General features: G+C 42.8%; 1 protein-coding gene across 2 annotated transcripts in view; it reads right to left on the reverse strand.

Moving 5' to 3' along the window:
* Positions 1 to 657: 657 nt before the first annotated feature.
* Positions 658 to 18097, reverse strand: part of BMERB1 (bMERB domain containing 1) — a 46851-nt gene continuing 29411 nt past the window's right edge. For both annotated transcript variants that reach the window (XM_071444175.1, XM_071444177.1), the window contains 4 exons: positions 9485 to 9558; positions 6583 to 6697; positions 5437 to 5519; positions 658 to 4074 (listed from right to left, as the gene is read on the reverse strand). In XM_071444175.1, coding sequence (XP_071300276.1) covers positions 3962 to 4074; positions 5437 to 5519; positions 6583 to 6697; positions 9485 to 9558 — 385 coding nt within the window. In that variant the 3' untranslated portion in view covers positions 658 to 3961. The remainder of the gene's footprint in view (positions 4075 to 5436; positions 5520 to 6582; positions 6698 to 9484; positions 9559 to 18097) is intronic.

The following is an 18097-nucleotide window of genomic DNA, read 5'->3' on the forward strand; positions in this document are numbered from 1 at the left end:
GAAACAGGAAATCAAAATTCCATGTGAGGGGAGATCTCCTGTGAGACCCCTCCTTACTCATCCCTGAGCCAGGGTTGCTGCTGAGGCTGTTGGGATCCAGGCTCAGCTGCTGAGCTGTTCTCAGCATCCCGTGTCAAGTCTTGTGTGCACATGGGAGGGAGAGGGAGTTTTGGCCTTTAGGCAATGTTTTTGGTGTGATCCTGTTTGAAAGCAGCCTGCTTGCCTGGCTGTTTGTGGGCTGGAGGGGGTCATGTGAAACAAGGTGCACTTTGGTAACAATGGTAGCATTTGTGCTGGGGTCAGGGAGGATTTTTTGTTCATTTCAATAACACCAGGGCCCTCTTGGCACAGCAGTTCTGATACTCAGGTGAGTCAGGGCCCTTATTCTCAGTGCAGGGCTGGGAACTGTCTCTAATCTGAGCAGGCTGTGGTTCCAAAGTCATCTTAGAGCATTATGAGATTGGCTTTTTTGATGGGCTTTCTTTATTCAGTGAGAAAATCCTTTCTTTCAGTAGCAGCCCAAACTTACCCCTCAGCATTACTCCTTTTGTGCAGAATAGTAACCTTATTCTTTTTGAGAAGTGTAGCAGCACAGGAACTGCATCCCATTCCACTCCACCACCAACTTTTCCCTCAGTAACAGGAAGAAACAAAGGCTTAGTATAACACAGCAGCTTAGTTTATTCAGAAATATGTTTAACTTGGAAGAGATTCAGTAGGCCTAGGGGAAGGTACAAGAGAACCATTTGCTGGTGGAATTGGTGATTTGTACAAACAGCACTTCAGCACTTTTGTTTTTCTCAGTAGACTGAGATCCTTTCCTGAACATAGTCATGTTTACCAGAGTGTGAAATCCACCTTACACATTCTTCCACACACTCTTCCTTTTCCACTGCCTTGCCTTCTTTCTGAAGTGATAAATAGCCAGGATTTCCAGAAGAGATACTGGGTGCTTTCATCAATGTCCCTCTCTGCTGACAGTGACTGATAGCTGAAAATCAACTCTGAAATGATGCCAGTTACTCCTATAGTCACCCAAAGATACTTGTCTGATACTCTGCTGATTTGATATATGGGGATTGTATAATGTGTTGTGCTCACAGGATCAAGGAAGTTACAAAGCCCCTAGTTGTTCTTGGGATATTCAGTGATTTAGTCTGGTTTTTAAAAATAAGGGTCAAGAGTTTTACACTTAATTCCTTCCTAAGTTTAATTTGTTTCATTGCAGCCATTAGCTTTGACATCAGCCATAAGGGCTCTGCTGTGTTCTGGATAGGCAACACTAAACCAGTGTTGAACACAGTTGAGAATGGGACCTTACAGTCTTAAAAATCCAGGACTTTATTGCTAAGCAGCATCACTGATCCACTTCTGAAGGAACCACTTGTGCACTGCAGGCAAGCTCTTCAAACCCACCCAAATAAACAGAGAAATTTGCTAATTAAAAACAAAAACTGGCACACAGAAAACCTTCCAGCTGAGCCAAGCTAGAACTTCTGAAAATGAAGTTCACTCTCATTAACACTGCTGGAGTTCCAGTCCCTTTGGGGCACTGGCTGCCAGTGCTCAGCTGTAAGAATATTGCACATTCCTACTTGCTGTGTTTTTTCTTGGTTTTAATTAAAGGAGATTGCTCTGTAGCCTGGTCATGAGTGTTGCTTCCCAGGAATGTCTGTTTCTTGCTAATGAAATTTTTTCATAGAAACCAACATTGCACTCACTTCACTTCATTCCCAGGTGGATTCTGTGCAGCCTGTAGGGATCACCCCTCTCATCAGCACAGCCTGGCTTAAACACTCATGTGCAGGAGTCACCTCAGGCCTTAAAAACCATGTGCAAAGTCCTTCTGGAGCCTTTATTAGTGGCATTCACAGCTGATTCCCCTGAGGTTTAAAGTTGGTGCTTCACTAGAACTTTTTCCCTGATTCCCATTTGCCTTTATTAGTGACACTGAACATCTGCCTCTTGCCTTTAGATACTGACAATTCCTGATGTCTTAACTGGGTACCAGCAAGAGCCTGGGGAATTTTACAGAGGCCAATGGGTGTTTCTTTCCCTCCAGTGTGTATTTTCTCCCCTAAAAGCAGTTCTCCCCATAACTGTGTAAATGCACACAGGTGCCTGCAGAGTCCAGCCCACACCAGGTACAGACTGTGAAGCTACAGAGCTCAGTGTGGTGTTTTATGTCTCAACAAGGACACAATTATCATACATGAGAGTCAGCCTTTGTTCTCTTTCCTGCATCTTTGGTCAAAATAATTAAAGTGCTTCTATGTCTCAGTGGAAACCTTTTGGTTTTTTTCCTCTTTGATCCTTAAAACTGAAGGTACTTAGTGATGTTGGTTCTTTGTCTCAAGTGAGTCTGCAATACTGAAATTATTCTGGAAATGCAAGTGGTTTTCATCAAATCAGTCAGTGCTAGGGATTGGGTTTTATTTGTATAAGGATATTCTGAGTTACTTTAGATGGTGTCTATTGCCTTCAACCTTAATTAGATACTTTTTCTCCCTAAAAAAATAACTGTTTATCCTTTTGGGGTAACTGCTGTTAATTTTTTCTCCTTCCCTATACTGTAGTTCCTTGGTATATAAGCACACACTTCACTTAGCTGGCTTCACAAAATGGAAGTTCCTTTTGCAAAATGTTATTTTAGGAACTTGTTGCTATCTTTTGTTATTTCTAAGCCTGAGATTGTCACACTAGATCCATGTACGTTTATTTTACTATTTACACCTATCACAGTACATTTATATGGAATACCATCACACAGACAAACCAGCTACTGACAGCTAATATAAAGATATTAGATTCCACAAGCTTAATCTGCATAGAGACCAGAAACACACTTAATGGTGAAACACAGACAAGTATTTCTGTATTTCCCTTAATTTTAAACCCATTTTATATAGAATGTGATCTTCCTGCCACAAATACCCACTTCTGTATTTGTATATTTGTCTTGTGGCCAAATTGTCTTGGGTGTCTTGTGTCTTCCTATGCTTTTTTATGGATAGTTTCTATTTCTTGTGGTCACAAAATATACAATTAAAACTCGTTTTAAGCATGGTTTCAATATTAGTTAAATTTTGTCTTCAGTTCTTCTCCCAGCAATCTCTCAGTGATGTGTAATCTCCTGCTGCATGTAGCTTGTAAAAATGGACAAAATCCTGGGTGAATGTTTCTCTTACTTCATGGGAGTTGGAGATCTAAAACAGAAGTGACACAACCTTGGACTGCATCATCAACTTGCAGATTACTGTGGCTGTGCTTTGCTAAAGCTTTGCCAGGGATTTATTTCCCCTGGTGCAAGCAATATTAATTTGACTTGAGTAATTCAGATATCATATGGGATATAAAAATCTGTAGCTACCTGCAGCATCCTTGTCACTGATCTCATTCTTTAGAAAGAATTTGAAATGAAACTCCACGGCAAAGTACTTGAACATCACACAAGTTTGGTATTTTGTATGCAACATCAGTTATCCTACAGTTGCTTCCTCTATCACTTGTGCTATATATAGCATTGCTACTTGTGGCTTTTGTTCTGAAAAGTAGCCAAAATAGGAGAATTTGGCAATTTTTGAGTGCAGTTTGTCATGGGGGGGGAAAGTGTACAACATATTCTTCTAAAGTTATAGCCCATAAAAATTGCTGTTTTACACCATACTGGATTAAATACAGCCCCTTTTCATTCACCTGTATCACAGGGGTGGCTTTTGTTGACTCTCCTGCTGATCTCTTCTGGTCCCTGGACAGCCACTAAATAGATTTCTTTTGTTTTTAGGCATGCGTGTAGAGTGATCCATGCAACAGCGAGGAACCTGCCTGGTGCAGTCCATGGATGACACCTGTGCAGCTGCTCTGGCTCCCTCAGCAGGATGCTGCTGGTTCCCCTCACCATCCACTTCCACTCAATGGAAACACTGAAAAGACAAGCAGGCTGGGAAGCCCAGGGCTCTCTCTACATGATGTTGCACTGTGTGGCCCCACAACAATCTTTAATAATTGCCAGCCCAGCCTTGGCAATGGTGGGCTTGCTTGGAGGAGGTTCTGCCTTCTTTTCTGCTGGGCTGCCTGCAATGTTCAAAACAGGACACCATTAGAACCAAGAGCTGCTCAAACTCTTCCTTCCTACTTCTGCCCTAAAGGGTGCAAACCTTTCCTGCCCTCTCTCCACCCACCCTGAATTTTTTAGGTGCTGTTTGAACAATACACTTTGCTGGTTTGAAACTGCTCAGAAAGTCTCATCTCTTCAGGGAAGGGTGTTAAGAGGAGCTGAAGGATCCATACATCTCAAAGGGAGGGTAAAATTGTATCTGGTTCAAGGCAGGTGTCCCTTTTCATAGCCATGGGTCCTTTCACAAAGTCATTTCACTGTTCAATTCCCAGCAAGGAAAGGAGCTGAAGGACAAAAGTATTGCTAGAATTTATTCTCTCATTGGCTTGGATGTTGTAATTAAGGGAACAAGATAAAGGCAGGTTTTCATTTTTCAGGGTGAAAAGAATCTTTTAATCTTTAAAACTGCATTTAAAAGCAATGAGAATGTAAATAAACAAGGGAGATGAGTCATGCTCCCTGTGACTAAGGGGGTATAAATAATTAGTGATGCATCTTAAAATGTCTCTTCTCAACTTCAAGGTCATTCCAGTCCCTCTGGGAACTCTTGAGCAAGATCTTGATCTGTGCAAAATGGCAGAATGTTTGATACAAACCTCTTCAGCTGCTGGACCTCTCTAAGAAGGGCACTGCTCTCACTTGACTCTGCCTGAGAGCTCATCCTGAGACAGGGCAAAATCAACCTGTGAACTGCTACAGCTCCTGCTGTGGCTGTGACTGTTCTGTTTGAAAGTTGCAGCTAAAAGCTTCTGAGGCATCAGGAAATCCACTTTGTCTCTCAGAAACCAGAGTGTTTCCATTCTGCCTACAAGTGATTTGGGTTGGGGTGGTTCAAAAGCCTATTTCTGATGGTAATGTGTAAGAAATTTGGGTTAGCTGTGGAAGTTTGCAGTTTTTTCTCTAGTTTCCATCTTGACTGCAGTAAAACAAGTGAACTTTGTTTCAGAAATTCAGCATGGACCTGAAGAGGTGTTTTTTTTCATTATTTTTGCAGAAACAGATAGGAAAATTATTAATAAAAATCGAACTGCTTAGAAAAGCAGCTTGTGGCTCTGTGTATACAAATATACTTTGCATATTTAAAACATGCAGAGCAATTCTGAAGTGGCCATAGGTGACTGAAATTCAGTTTTAAGGGGTAATTTGGTATCTGAAGTCTAAGTGGCCAGCAGTTGCTGACACCCTGAGCTGTTTCTAGGTGATCTAGCTAGCTTCTCCTAGCTTTTGCCAGAGGCTGCCCTGTGAAAATGTTCTTATAATCAGTTGTCTTTGGAGTTTTTCCTTTTGCTCTTGTTTTTTCTTAATGATTAGGAACTCACTGGTAGGAGACTGTGTTGCTTTGTCGATGGGTTTTAACTTGGTGCGAAGGAACTCAGCCATCTCTCTGTCTTCTTCTTTTTCCCTGGTGGAAGGAAGGAAAACAGAGGAAGGAGTTTTCTTTGTAAATGGGACAGAAAAAGCTAGAGCAGCTAGGATCAAGTCACTAGTAAACAATTAATTTCTTTGCTATTTTTAGAAACATTTAATTTTGCCGCTTATTAAAAAGCAAAATATTTGCCTAAATGAAAACTGCTGCTGAGGCTTTTGTGATTTGCACACAGGGTTCAGTGAGAGCTCTGGGTTCAGTTCTAGCTCAGGCTCCTGTCAGCTGCTGCCCCTGGCCAGCTCTCTTTGATCAGCTGCAGGACTGGCAGAAGCTTTGCCAAATCCTCTCCTTGCTGGCTTAGGATTTCAATGTGTTGGAGGAGATATTGTCCTTTTGGATAAATGGATGGAGTCTTTACTGCTGAATGAGGGGGAAGGAAGAGCAAAACTGACTCTGTAGAGTGCTGACCTCAAACCAAAGATTGGATTTGAGTGCTGGAAGTGAACTTTTGAGGAAGCCTACAACTTTCTTGGCAGCTTTGGGCTAAACTGTGGAGATGAAACCCTTCAGAACCTGCCCATGTCTTAGGTAGGGCTGTGCTGCTGAGGGCTTTTTAGTTGGTTTGGGGTTTTTTGTTGTTGTTTGAGTTGTTTTGCTATGACAAGATGAGAATAGTAGTAATCAACCTGACAACATGAATAATTAAAAAAGGAGGATTTTAGATGTCTACAAATATGTCCCTTATAAAATTCCATTTCATGTCTACCTCTTATCCCAAGAGAATTCCCTGGTAGCAGCATAAATCCTGTTCTTTTCAATGGTAAATGGCCAGACTGTTTCTGGTAGGAAAATAAGAGACCAAAGCTCACTGTTATTCATGAGATGTCTGGATCATTAATGGGATAAAGAGCCACAGAATTAGAGTAATCTAATTTTAATGGTTTTCCTATGGAATGGAGAGGAGGCTTTTAACTTGGTAAGTTGTTTTGAAGGACCAATTCTCTCCCATTAATGTTGATTTAAATTTTGTCACTTAATCTATTGTATTATTAGGTTTGTGGAATGCCACTAAATAAGTTCAGTTGCTCTTGGTTCTTACCTTAATCTCTCCACCTCTGCATCATCTACAAGAAAATCTCTTTTTTGTACCAATCGATGTATCTTCTGAATCAGTTCATCCTCTCTTTGCTTCTCCATCTTGGTTTTTTCTTTTTCTGGTCAAAAGGAGAGAAAAGAGTGTGTTACTTTGGACTCTGGGGAGTGTGAGGGGGTGGTGTAGGATGTTGCAGATGTCTGAGGATCAGCTGCTGATTGAAGTCAATGGTTTTCCAGACTGAGTCACCAAACCCCAGCAAGCTGGGTCACTGCCTCTGCTCTCCTCACTTGCTGCTCTTGGCTCTGATCAGCTTAATGGGCTGAAGGCTCTGTGGCGTTTGCTAAGCCTGGTTTTAATTTGCAATGACTCTTCAAGACATTGCTTGGAAAATTTTTAAGAGCTTTGGCAAGAAAATAGTTCCAGATGCTTTGTTAAAATCCAATGTACAAACTCCATTTGACCTCAGGGGAAAGGAGATCACACCAAAATGAACTATTTCTCTGTGTTTCAAGACAGCTTTGGCTGTTGAAAATAACACCTTTTTTTTCTATTCTGACAAGGCAGGTGAGCTGCAAATCCCCACCAACAGCATCAATTGTAAAATGTGGAAAAATAAATGCAAGTTTATTTTCCCTGTACTTCAAAAATCTGAGTAATTAATATATCTCCTTGTGAATTGGCCAGCCTGGAATGGCTGGGTTGTCTGTAAACAACAATTTTTGTGGCATGAAAGAGGTGCCTGTTGCAAACTAAAAGTCATAAATGTTAGGGATTACAGAGCTGTCGTTTCAGGCTATAAAGCAAACGTGTTTAAGACAGAACTCTTCAAACCTGGCAAGTGCAGCAGAGATGAGAAAGCCAGAGGCAAATCCAAGCTCATGTATTTCTCTGAGAAGCTGAACATTTTGAGCAGCTATGAAGACACCTTGTATTAAATCAAGATTTTGGGCTTTTGGCAGCAGAACTGCCCAGTTCGGAGCAGTGGGAGCTGGGGGAGGCAGAGTGAGCTCTGCAGTCTGATCATCTGACCTGTGTTGTGGCTGCTGATTTAAGTTATAAGACACTTTAAATGGCTCAACTAATCAGACACTTGAAAATAATTGTTTTTAGTACAGATTAAAAAAAAAAAAGAATGCTTAGAAGTGGCTGCTTTTTCCTGCTTTGTCTGTAATGGCTAAGGAGCAAGGACTCTCCTCACTTCTGAAGATAGAATCTACTTTCTACTTCCTTTCAATCCTTTTCCTGAATTGAGATGTGCTCTCCCATTATACCCTTCAGGAAACTGTCTACTGAGAATATTAATATATGTGGCAAAATATTGCATATTCTGTGTACTAAAGGACTGATTCCAGACTTACTGAAATTGGCTAAACTGTGTCCACTGAAACCAAAGAGCAGCTCTCCATACAAATCTGTATTCTTTCAGGAAAATTATGGTGGAGATCCTGTGAATGAATCCACTTCTGGAAAGTGTTTTTCTAGGTTAGGCACATGCTGTGTCAGCACAGAGTCAGTGCCAGCAGCTGCTCTGTCTTTGTTAGGACCAAGCTCTCTGTGACCCTGCCTGCAGATGCTGCTGCTGGAACTGCACCTCTTGGGTTCTTAAATTAGCTGAGATTTGTGAAGTGCTAAGGAGAAACTGCTGTCTGTGGGTCTCTGCTTGAGGCCTTGAGACTGGAAAATCACTTCTAAAAGATAAAAAAAACCCAAACAGCAGGAACACCACAAGAATGAAAGCTGATTAACCCTATCTGTTAGTTCAAAGTCTGGACAGCAAAGCTTGCAGATCAGGAAAGTGAGGCAAGGGGCAGCATTCACAGATACTTTCTAGGATTTGTAATCCTCTCCATTTGAATGAATAAAGAACCAACAGTGTTATTATTAAAAATTTGAAATGTGACCTCTATAAGAAGTATAAGGAAAGAAAAAGTAAGAAATATTATTAATCTGTTTCTGTTAGGTGCAAAATGTGGCAAAGTTTTTACACAGCTAAAAGTGAGTGGTTTCAGCATAGATCTCTTTCCTATGTCACAAATGCCCTGGTCTCTCCTTTCTGAGGACAAAGTTGTCCTTCCAAAGTTGCACAATAAAACGTGAGGAGGAAAAATGAGGATAACCAAAGAATAGACAAAACTTGGACTTAATAGTTAAGCAGGAGCAGTTAAGCAAATTATTTCTGCAGGGTGCTGGAGGCTGTGCAGTAATATGTGATGTAACTGGCCTGCTGCAGTTGCTGAGTGTTTTGCAGGATTTATTTTTTTCTTGAACAGAGTGGGGCTGTGGATCATCTAAAATGGCAAAGCTGTAGAGAAGTGGAATTCCTCACTGATGGCAGCTGGAGTTCTGAGCCAAGGACTGCAGAACTGCCCACAGCTCTGTCCCTCCTTCAAACACTGAATTTGCAGAGATTTATGGCAAAGTTTTGGGCCTTGCTTTTCATAGAAACCTGTTCTTCTTGATCCTAGAAGGTAGATTTAACTACAGGTGTGATAATGGATTGGTGTAGCAAGGAAAAAATCAATCACATTCACAGTGATGGTTATAAATCCTTCTCCTCTCCCTCTTTTATCTCTGGTATCTCAGCACTTGTCTTTTTTACCTGACAATCTCTGTGGCACTTGGTTCCCTTGAGATTGCCAAGGGAGTACAAGAAATAAGGAATTTGCTCCTTGTTTGAGTGATATTTGCAGGGTTGCTGCCATGGGAGCAGGGAAATACAGCATGAAAAGAAATTCAGAGACAGAGATTAGAGATGGGCAGGAAAATGGGAATTAAAGATGAGGACTTGAGGAGAGAGATATGAAACTGCACCTTGTGGGGAGGAGATTCTGGTTGTTGGGGCAGGGGTGGGGATGGTGCCAGGAGCACAGGTGTTACCCTAACACTGGGTGGAGACAGCCATTACCTGGGATTGCTACCAAAGTCTGCAGCTCCTGCTTAAGGTTCATAATGTCTTTGCACAGCTGGATGTCATCCATCCTGCAGAAACAGAAAAAGCATGGTCAGACATGCAAACCCCACTCTCTGCTGATGGGATTGGCCAGATCTGATCTGAGAACCTGGCCCTGGCCTTGCTGGGAGCTGCCAGCCTGAAAGGGATCCTGACACTCTTGGCTCACCAAGTTTCACAAAAAGCAAAGGGTATTTAATACTAAATGCCCATTGAGCTCACCAAGTTTCACAGAAAGCAAAGGGTATTTAATACTAAATGCCCATTGAGCTCACCAAGTTTCACAGAAAGCAAAGGGTATTTAATACTAAATGCCCATTGAGCTCACCAAGTTTCACAAAAAGCAAAGGGTATTTAATACTAAATGCCCATTGAGCTCACCAAGTTTCACAGAAAGCAAAGGGTATTTAATACTAAATGCCCATTGAGCCCTTGGTTACTTGTCTTGCTCACTGATTTGTGTGTAGGTTCATACCCGTCACTGAGGATAATTTCAGATTTTACTTTCTTGAACATCAGAGAACATTCTGGAGGGGGCACTTGTATCCAAAATGGTCCTGGGAAAAGACAGGGGAGCCTTTTTGCACTTACTGCAGCAAGAGTTTTCACCAGAGCAAGAACAGCAGAGCCTGGGAAGGGGCAGCAGAGGGTGACAGATTATTTGGCACAGCCAGGGCAAGGTTCATATTCTACCACCAGATTTCTTTGTGACCCTACTAATAATTCAGCTCTAACACCAGAGATCTGGAAACTGACATAATTTGGCATTTATCTGTTTCTGAGGTTTTGTGCCTTGGGTGAATGTCCTCCATGGTTGATGTTAAATGCTTCAAATCCTTGATATGTGCAGAAAGTCCATTAATGTTAAGACAAAGAAGACAGCTTAAGTAAAAAGAAAAGTAACATTAGCAGAAACTGCACCTTCAGCTCTCATTGAAACTGCTGCTTCTCCTGAGAGCTGCCATTGAATCTCTGCCCTGGAAGGCAGCAGCCTCCAGCATCAGCTCCCTGGCACAGGTTTTATCCAGGGCCACAGGGGCAGCCAGGGCTCAGGTGCTGGCTCCAAGAGCAGCATCTGGGGCTTTCATTTGGAGATCACCCCCTGAGGAGCACAAACCCAGCCTGTGTGATTAATTGTGCATTCTCAGCTTGGATCTCACCCACACTGTCTCTGCCCACGGATCTCTGGGCTCTGTTTTTCACAATCCTGTGCCTGAGGGGGGGATGTGCTGCTGCCTGAGCCCCTGGAGCAGCTGAGGTGCCATCAGAGCAGGGGCTGGCACTGTGTGTGTGTGTGAGAGGGAGCCCCCAAAGGACAATGCAGCCAAATCATTGAATTAAGTGAGGAGTGGGGAAAGTAGGTGTTTCTGGCACAAATAAGACTTTAATCACACCCCAAGAGCTTTTATTCTCCTTGCTGCCTCTGCCAGGATTGCAGGTCTCTGCAGGGAGCTGCCCTTCAGCTGCTTTGCTCTTGTTAGTAAAACATGTTGATCCCTCTGTTATTTGCTGCTTGGGTTAACTCCATCTCGCCTGTTCTGATACTTCCACTGTGCTATGACAGCTATTCCTGCTGCCTTTTCACCCCTCTCCTCCCAAAATACAGCTGTGAAATACCTCTCCTAATAATCTTTACTGCTGACCTCTTTTCCTTCCTTGTGTACCCCTGTCCCTTCCACTGGGATCTGCCCTTCCACTGCCCATCTGTCTTGTAAGGCTTGGTTTTGTTGGGAAGAGCAGCATGTTTGCCTCAGGACTGGAGCAAGGTCCTTTGCTCTGTGTGTTTAGGACACTTGGAGGCAGAGATGTTTTTACTGATGAATATTCTGACTTAGGCTCCCCATCACTCTCATCCCAAGCAAAGCCTGCTTTACTTTTGAGATCCATCACACTAAATGGTGCTGGAATTACTTTTATCAATTAATCTTAAACTGTCCTCCCAGGAGAGTGAGTATTCAAAATGTGCTGGGATATGAGCAAGGCTCACAGCTCCTTATCTATTCAGTGTTCATGCACTTTGGGTGGCATGTTGGTACATTTGACTAAGATGACCATGCCTAACAAAGATGACATTTTCTTGGCAAGAAATGTTCAATATTGAACTGCTGTATTCAAATTATATCAGGCCACACTCCAACTAGTAAAGAGAACAGTGAGTTTCTACAAAAGAGATCTCTGTGATAGACAGAGAGGATTTTTTTTTTCTGATTCAGAAGATTTGGCTTCATTCTGAGAAGCTCTGAAATACACTAATTAAATACTTTACTATATCACTTTGGCTCCCTGCCCTCACTAAGGAACTCCAAAAAGCTAATGGCATGCTCTTCTCTGAGGATTTTCAGGAATTTAAAGTACCACCAGCAGTATATTCCGAGTGAGAAAGATCATTCATGTTCAGCACTCCCTACAGTCCCTGTGCCTGACTTGTGGCTAAGGTGCTGGCCACATGCAGCAACTTTAGTTGCACTCTCCCCATTATTTTGGCTGGTTTTCAGTCTGAGTGCAGAGCATGTAGCTGGTACTCCATGTATATTCTCAGCATCTCTTTTTCCTGAGACCTAAACTTTGTTCCTGCCTTGTAACACACAGCAGAGAAGTAAATCTGTGGCCAAAGCACTTTAGGTCTGTAACAGCTCTGTGACCACATGAATTCCAAAAATCAGAAGTCAGATGACCTCTCCAGAGTCCCAGTTCTGCAGGCTGGTGCATTGTGCTGATGGGCAAAATCTGAACCTACCATCTGCACCAATCCCCTCAAGCACATGGAACAGCTTTCCTCCCATCTGTGTCAAACAGCCTTTGTGTTTCATCCACTCCACGGTGCTGATTAGGAAAAAAGTAATAAAAAAAGAGGTTAAATGATGAAAGGGAGGGCTGAAGGACATATGGGACCATGCCAAAGCTTCATCCATCTGATTTAATGAAAGCAGGATCTATGGTTCCTTGTAACTATAAGGCACATCCCACATCTGCCAGCCAATAATACTGAATGCAGGGCAAATAATACTGAATGCAGGGCAAATAATACTGAATGCAGGCAACAGGTGCTGCCCTGGGCAAGAGCTGCCTTGTTGCCCTTGAAGGAAAGGGAAGAAGAGGAACTCCTGGAAAGGAAATCTCTTGGAAGGCCATTCAATCTGTACTGGCACTATGAACCTTCCTTTTCCCCCTTATGCTCTGGATGTTGGATGTGAGTAGTTACAAGGGTCCCAGAGGAAGTTAATGCTGCTTCTGAAAAAAAAAATAAAAAATCCCAGTGTATTTCTCATTTGGAAGCTGGATGGTCAGCAGGGTTTGACTGAGAGCATCTTGATATTACTGTCAGACCTCTTTAGGAAGTAAAAAGTGCTTTTGGAAATCTTAAGGAAAGCAGCAATCTGCAGAGTAGAGGAGAAAAAATTCTTTGGGTCCCCTAACCTACAGAGGAAACTTCTCTCTGTCCTCTGGAAGAGGTGGTACATTCTCTTCAGTCCCCGTGAAGACACTTTTCTCATTGTAGAAAAAACACCAGTGAAGCAAACAGCAGTGACCATATGGCAGTTTTTCCTCCAGAGCTGAGCTTTAAATGTCTGCCCAGGAACCCTAAACACATGAGTTATGAGAATGATAAAACATTTCTCTGATTAGGAGCCCAACTCCATTCCTGGAGTAATTGCAACAGTATTGAAGTAGGGATGGATTCTCAGTGTGCTTTTGTGGATTCCTGACACGCTGCCTGCACTTCTGCTCCTCTCTTTCTTGATGGCTCATTGCAGAGCCCCCTCTGCATGCTTGGAGATAGCACACGAGCACACAAGTCTTTTCTCTCATGGTATTTCAAGCTACATCATCACGACTTACAAGCAGACTCTCTGTTTGCCAGAAAGAAACAACAAAAACCCAAACCTCATAATGAATAAACAGCGGGAGCAGAAGATTTTCTAAACATGGCACCAAATGACAGGAAAATGAGTGGGTTGGGGAGCCTGCAGAGCCCTGGCACAGTGACTCAGCCCCATGACATGTTTCTGTGTCCAGCCTGCAGGGGAGAGGGCCCTGAGCACTGTCATTGCCATGCTCCAGGGAGGTGACAGCATGAGTCACCTCTGCTGGCACCATCTGCACCAGGGCAGCAGGGCAAGCACAGCCCTCCCATCCAGCTGGGCCTGGCAAGCCCCTGAGGCTCTGCAAGGAAATGGGAGGCAGGACTTTTAAAAAAAACCATATTCTGTACCACACACAAAAGAATTGTTTTGTTTTGTTTCAGTAGAAATTATTCTTCAACAGCTGAATTTTTGTGTCTTCTTCTCAGCCAAGGAAGAAATCTGAATTCCCCAGTGTAAGGCCTAGGTGCCATCTAGAGACATGCACAGGGAAAAAGGAAAAATTATAGTGGAAGCTCAGAGAAAAATCACATAACACCCCCCTTAATGGTCAGCCAAAAAAAAAGACATGGCCAACAAAACTGACAAATACTTCATACTTGAGTGTAAGAACTATTAGTAACACCAACATAAGCATCAAATATCATTTTCATTGATTTCAGGATGAGCAGAGCAGTTCAGTGTGTCTAGAGACCTTCTGCCTTTGCTGAATGACTTTCAAAGCTAGAAATAGATCTGTGCCCCCTCCAGCATGTCTATAAGAGGAGGTCTGAGATTTCCTTTGTTTTCTGTTATTGGATTAAAGTGCTTGAAGTTAAAAATGGAATGTAGACCAGGTTTGCTGGTTTGCTTCCCTCTCTTCCAGGAGGGTTTGCAGGCACTTAGATTATTTTTAGTTCTGTTTTAATACATTCCTGCCCCAGGAGTAAAATGCTTGTAATTGTTGGAGTTTCTGAAGACTTTTGATAGTGCCAGTCCAGGAGCTGGCCAGAGAATCAGGTGTCATGCTAAGTCACAGCTGACATGATTATGTAACCAAAGGTCTCCATGTAGTGATAAAAAGATCATCTCCTTGGTGGTGTCTCCAGTGAGCAGGCTGAAACCAGCCAAGAGCAACCAGTAGTGATGGAGAAATGTGGGGGATTGAAGGAAAGAGATGTGTAGAAATAAAGAGAATTGCTCCAGAGATGGGGATGATGTCAAGCTGCAGACTGGAGGGACTTGAGTGGAGGCTGCCTTTGGGTACTGCAGGTGTTCATGGCTTTGCGAAAGCTGTGGGGAATCTGCAATGGTGAAAGTGTTCTTGGGACTACCAGAGCACTATAAATGTAAAGAATCACTGAACTGCTAAGGTTGGAAAATGCCTCTAAGACAATGGAGTTCAGCAGTTGCCTCAGCACAGCACCACGGCCCCAGGTGCCACATGCAGATGCCTTTTGAACACTTCCAGGGATGGTGACTCCACCACTGCCCTGGGCAGCCTGTTCCAATGCCTGATCACCCTTCCAGTCAAAACACTTCTCCTTATATCCAATCTAATCCTTCCCTGTGCAATTTGAGTCCATTTCCTCTTGCCTTGTTGCTTGTTACGTGGGAGGAGACAACCTCCACCTGATGCTCCTCTTCCACATTTGGCTCCTTTTTGTCCCTGTCAGCTTGGCTTAGTTACTTAAATCTGCTAATTATAAATCTGTGAGATCACAGGCAACATTTAATGAATCCTGAACAGGTTGTTTGAGTCATTTTGGTGTGTTTGTCACTGATGTTCAGCTCAGCACCTGGTGCTGCTGGGGCTGCAGGACACAGGGCTGGCAGTGAAGGGAGCAGATTTCTGGCCAGCCTTGGCAGGGCAGCTCCCAAGCCACAGCTCCTGGGGTTCACTTGCTCTACTAAAGGAAATGGGTCTGACTTCCCTTGTTGAAAGTGCTCTCTGCTGGAGGAACACTGCATAGAAACTGCAGAACCACAACTTGCACAGTAATATAATTCAGCTATTGTTTCAGAAAATTGAAGATGGCATTTGAAAGTCCCAGTCCCAGAAGGGTCACATTTAAGGTATATTTCACATAAATGCAGAACAGTGTCTAAAGAGGCTGTTTTTCATTTTCACTGACATTGCTCAGTTCTCTTGAGTTTGGCCATCTCCTCTGCCAGTTAAAATGTTCTGCTATGAATCAATAGTAACAAGAGGAGTTTTCCTGAAATTGCCCCACTGTGGAGGGGACTATTTCTCCATGTGGCTAAAATTGACTAAGTTAATTTGTCTAAAAAGATATAGACAGTAGAGAAGTCAGATTTAAATTCACAAGTATCAGCCCTTTGCAGCAGCATACAGAAGATTCTATTCAAAAGCAGAGAGCCTGGTTCATTTGTCCTGCTCTGGTAGTTCTATTTTTGGATATTAGGCAGTGGAAGGAGGAAACTCTAGGTCTGGCTGTGCACTGTCATTGTCTCCAGCAGAATCAATGATACATTTCCTTCTTCATTTGCCTTCATGTTTGACCTTTTCTTATTTTTAAAACCAGAAAAGCAACTATTTGTTATCCCAGCTGAAAAGAATATAAAGGTTTCTGGTATAAAATTAAACACTGACAGTTCCTTCCAGGGCTTTTCAATTCACTGGTTGCTCTCCTATTTATAGCAGAAGACAAGTGAGAAGGACCAGTGAAATACCACAGGGCAAGGGGACATTTTACTGCAGAACATCCTTGCCTGGAGGAAGCCCAGCTGCCCAAAAGGGGGGCCAGGGTCTGTGAGTGCCACTGGGCAAACCAGAGCACAGGTAGCCAAGAGCTGGGAAGTGAAGAACAGTTTGGGATAAAAGGTTCCATCTGGAAACACAGTGCTGAATTTCTGCATTAACAATGACAAGGTCAAAGATCAAAGCTGCTGCTGCTTCTTCTATTAACAGCATTTTGTGACAGCCACAACACTTATTCAATGCAGAAAATGCTGTTTAAAGAAAGTTCTCTATTAAAGAACTATTTTTCTAGCTATCCAACAGAGACAATAATGAAAATCTTTTCTAAGACAAAAAACATCTCAACTACCAAGTTTACAATTAATTAAATACTTTCCAAATGGTAAGTTTATCATTATACACCACTAAAAAATTGCTTTTCCTTTTAGAGTATTTTAATGCACCATTTTTACAACCATACATTGAAAGTATAATGTTGTGTTTTCCTCTGGGGTTGATGGTTTGGTGTCAAACAGGGCAAAGGAGATGGGTCTGTAGAGAGACCCAGCTGAACTAAGGCATTTTCCTTCCTCTGGCAGAGCTGCTCCCTGTACTTTTAGCTTCAACTGCACAGTGCAGAACTTTGCAATTCTGTCCTGAACTCTTTTTCTTGAGGCTTGCAGGCATGTGAGGAGCTGGGAGGCTTGGCAGAGCTGGACCTTAGCAGGCCCACTGACACCCTTGGGGCCCCCAGACCCTTGGCAGTCCCCTGGAAATGCTGCTCCTAATCTCAGAGACCTCGAGCTTTGCCCATCTGACATTACAAAACCATCTGACATTACATTTCATAGCTTGCAGTTCCCTGGTGATTTCCTCAAGGGCTCTGGTTATTGGCAATGTGCTTGGGAGGCAAAGCTCAGTGTGACACGGCCACAGCTTCACCCTGTCCTGCAGGAGAGCCTGGGCCACACCAGGCTGCACCAGTATCTTACAGCTGGGCTGGGTGTTTTTGCTCCTGGTGCCTTATCTTCTGAAGCTGACAACCTGACATTTCTATTTATTGAACAATATGTATCATCACACAGCTGCCTCCTCCTCTACAGCCTCTCCAAGTCCATCCAATGTTCTGAGAGCAAGATGCAATCAGGAAGAAAAAAAAAAGGTAGGAAATCACAATAAGTGATGCTGTATTGCTAAGATTTCAGAACTGTGAAGGAGAAAAGATTTATTGCTCCTTTCCATGAAAAGACAGATCTTATCAGAAAACACTGACAACAACAGCTCTATTCATGAGCAAAAACCTGGTTTTGCTGGTGTTACTTATTTACACTGCAGTAACAGCAAGGTGCAAAACTCAGGGAAAGTACCAGATGTGAACACAGAAGTAAACAATCCTAAGGGAATTCCTGCTTAGCCTGAGATGACAGAAAACAGATAACATCCAGTACAAAGGAAAAAAGGAGCAAGAAAAGAATCATAAGTACCCAAGAAAGCAAAAGTCAGAATGCCTACTTAGCAATAATATAACCAGTGAGTTACCACTGCTCCTCACACCTCTGACAGCCTGGTTCATCTCCTTCCTCTCACTATCCCTCCCTCCCACCTTCCCCAGGGTGATGCTCAGTGTGGGGCTCTGTTGCCACACAAGGCATGAAGCCACTGAGAAATCAGTTGATGTCACATTAGGGAGACACTTTTAGGAGTGTTAAAGTATTTGGTTCAAAAAAGAATTAAAATTTGAAATGAACCTTGTTCATACAGCAATTACTGCTGCCTTTTCTCACCTGAGAATGGAACCCCCAAGAACACATTTTTCTGTTCCTTTGCAGAATTACTGTCTGAGTTCAGCCAGTTATAAGACCTTGTTTCATATTACCACTTTGTGCCTACTAGATTTACTGCACTCATTTTAATTAAAACATGGGATTTCTCAGTTGGTTTATTCAAAGTTGTCATCACCAAGGGAATTAAGCCCTCACTTCAGCAGTTCTTGTGTTGTTTGGTGTTGTTTCCCTTTGCAGGGGT

This window comes from Agelaius tricolor, unplaced genomic scaffold (genome assembly GCF_023055355.1).
Source record: "Agelaius tricolor isolate 1412-34295 unplaced genomic scaffold, bAgeTri1.0.p SCAF_19, whole genome shotgun sequence".
In the NCBI taxonomy this organism is placed as follows: Eukaryota; Metazoa; Chordata; class Aves; order Passeriformes; family Icteridae; genus Agelaius; species Agelaius tricolor.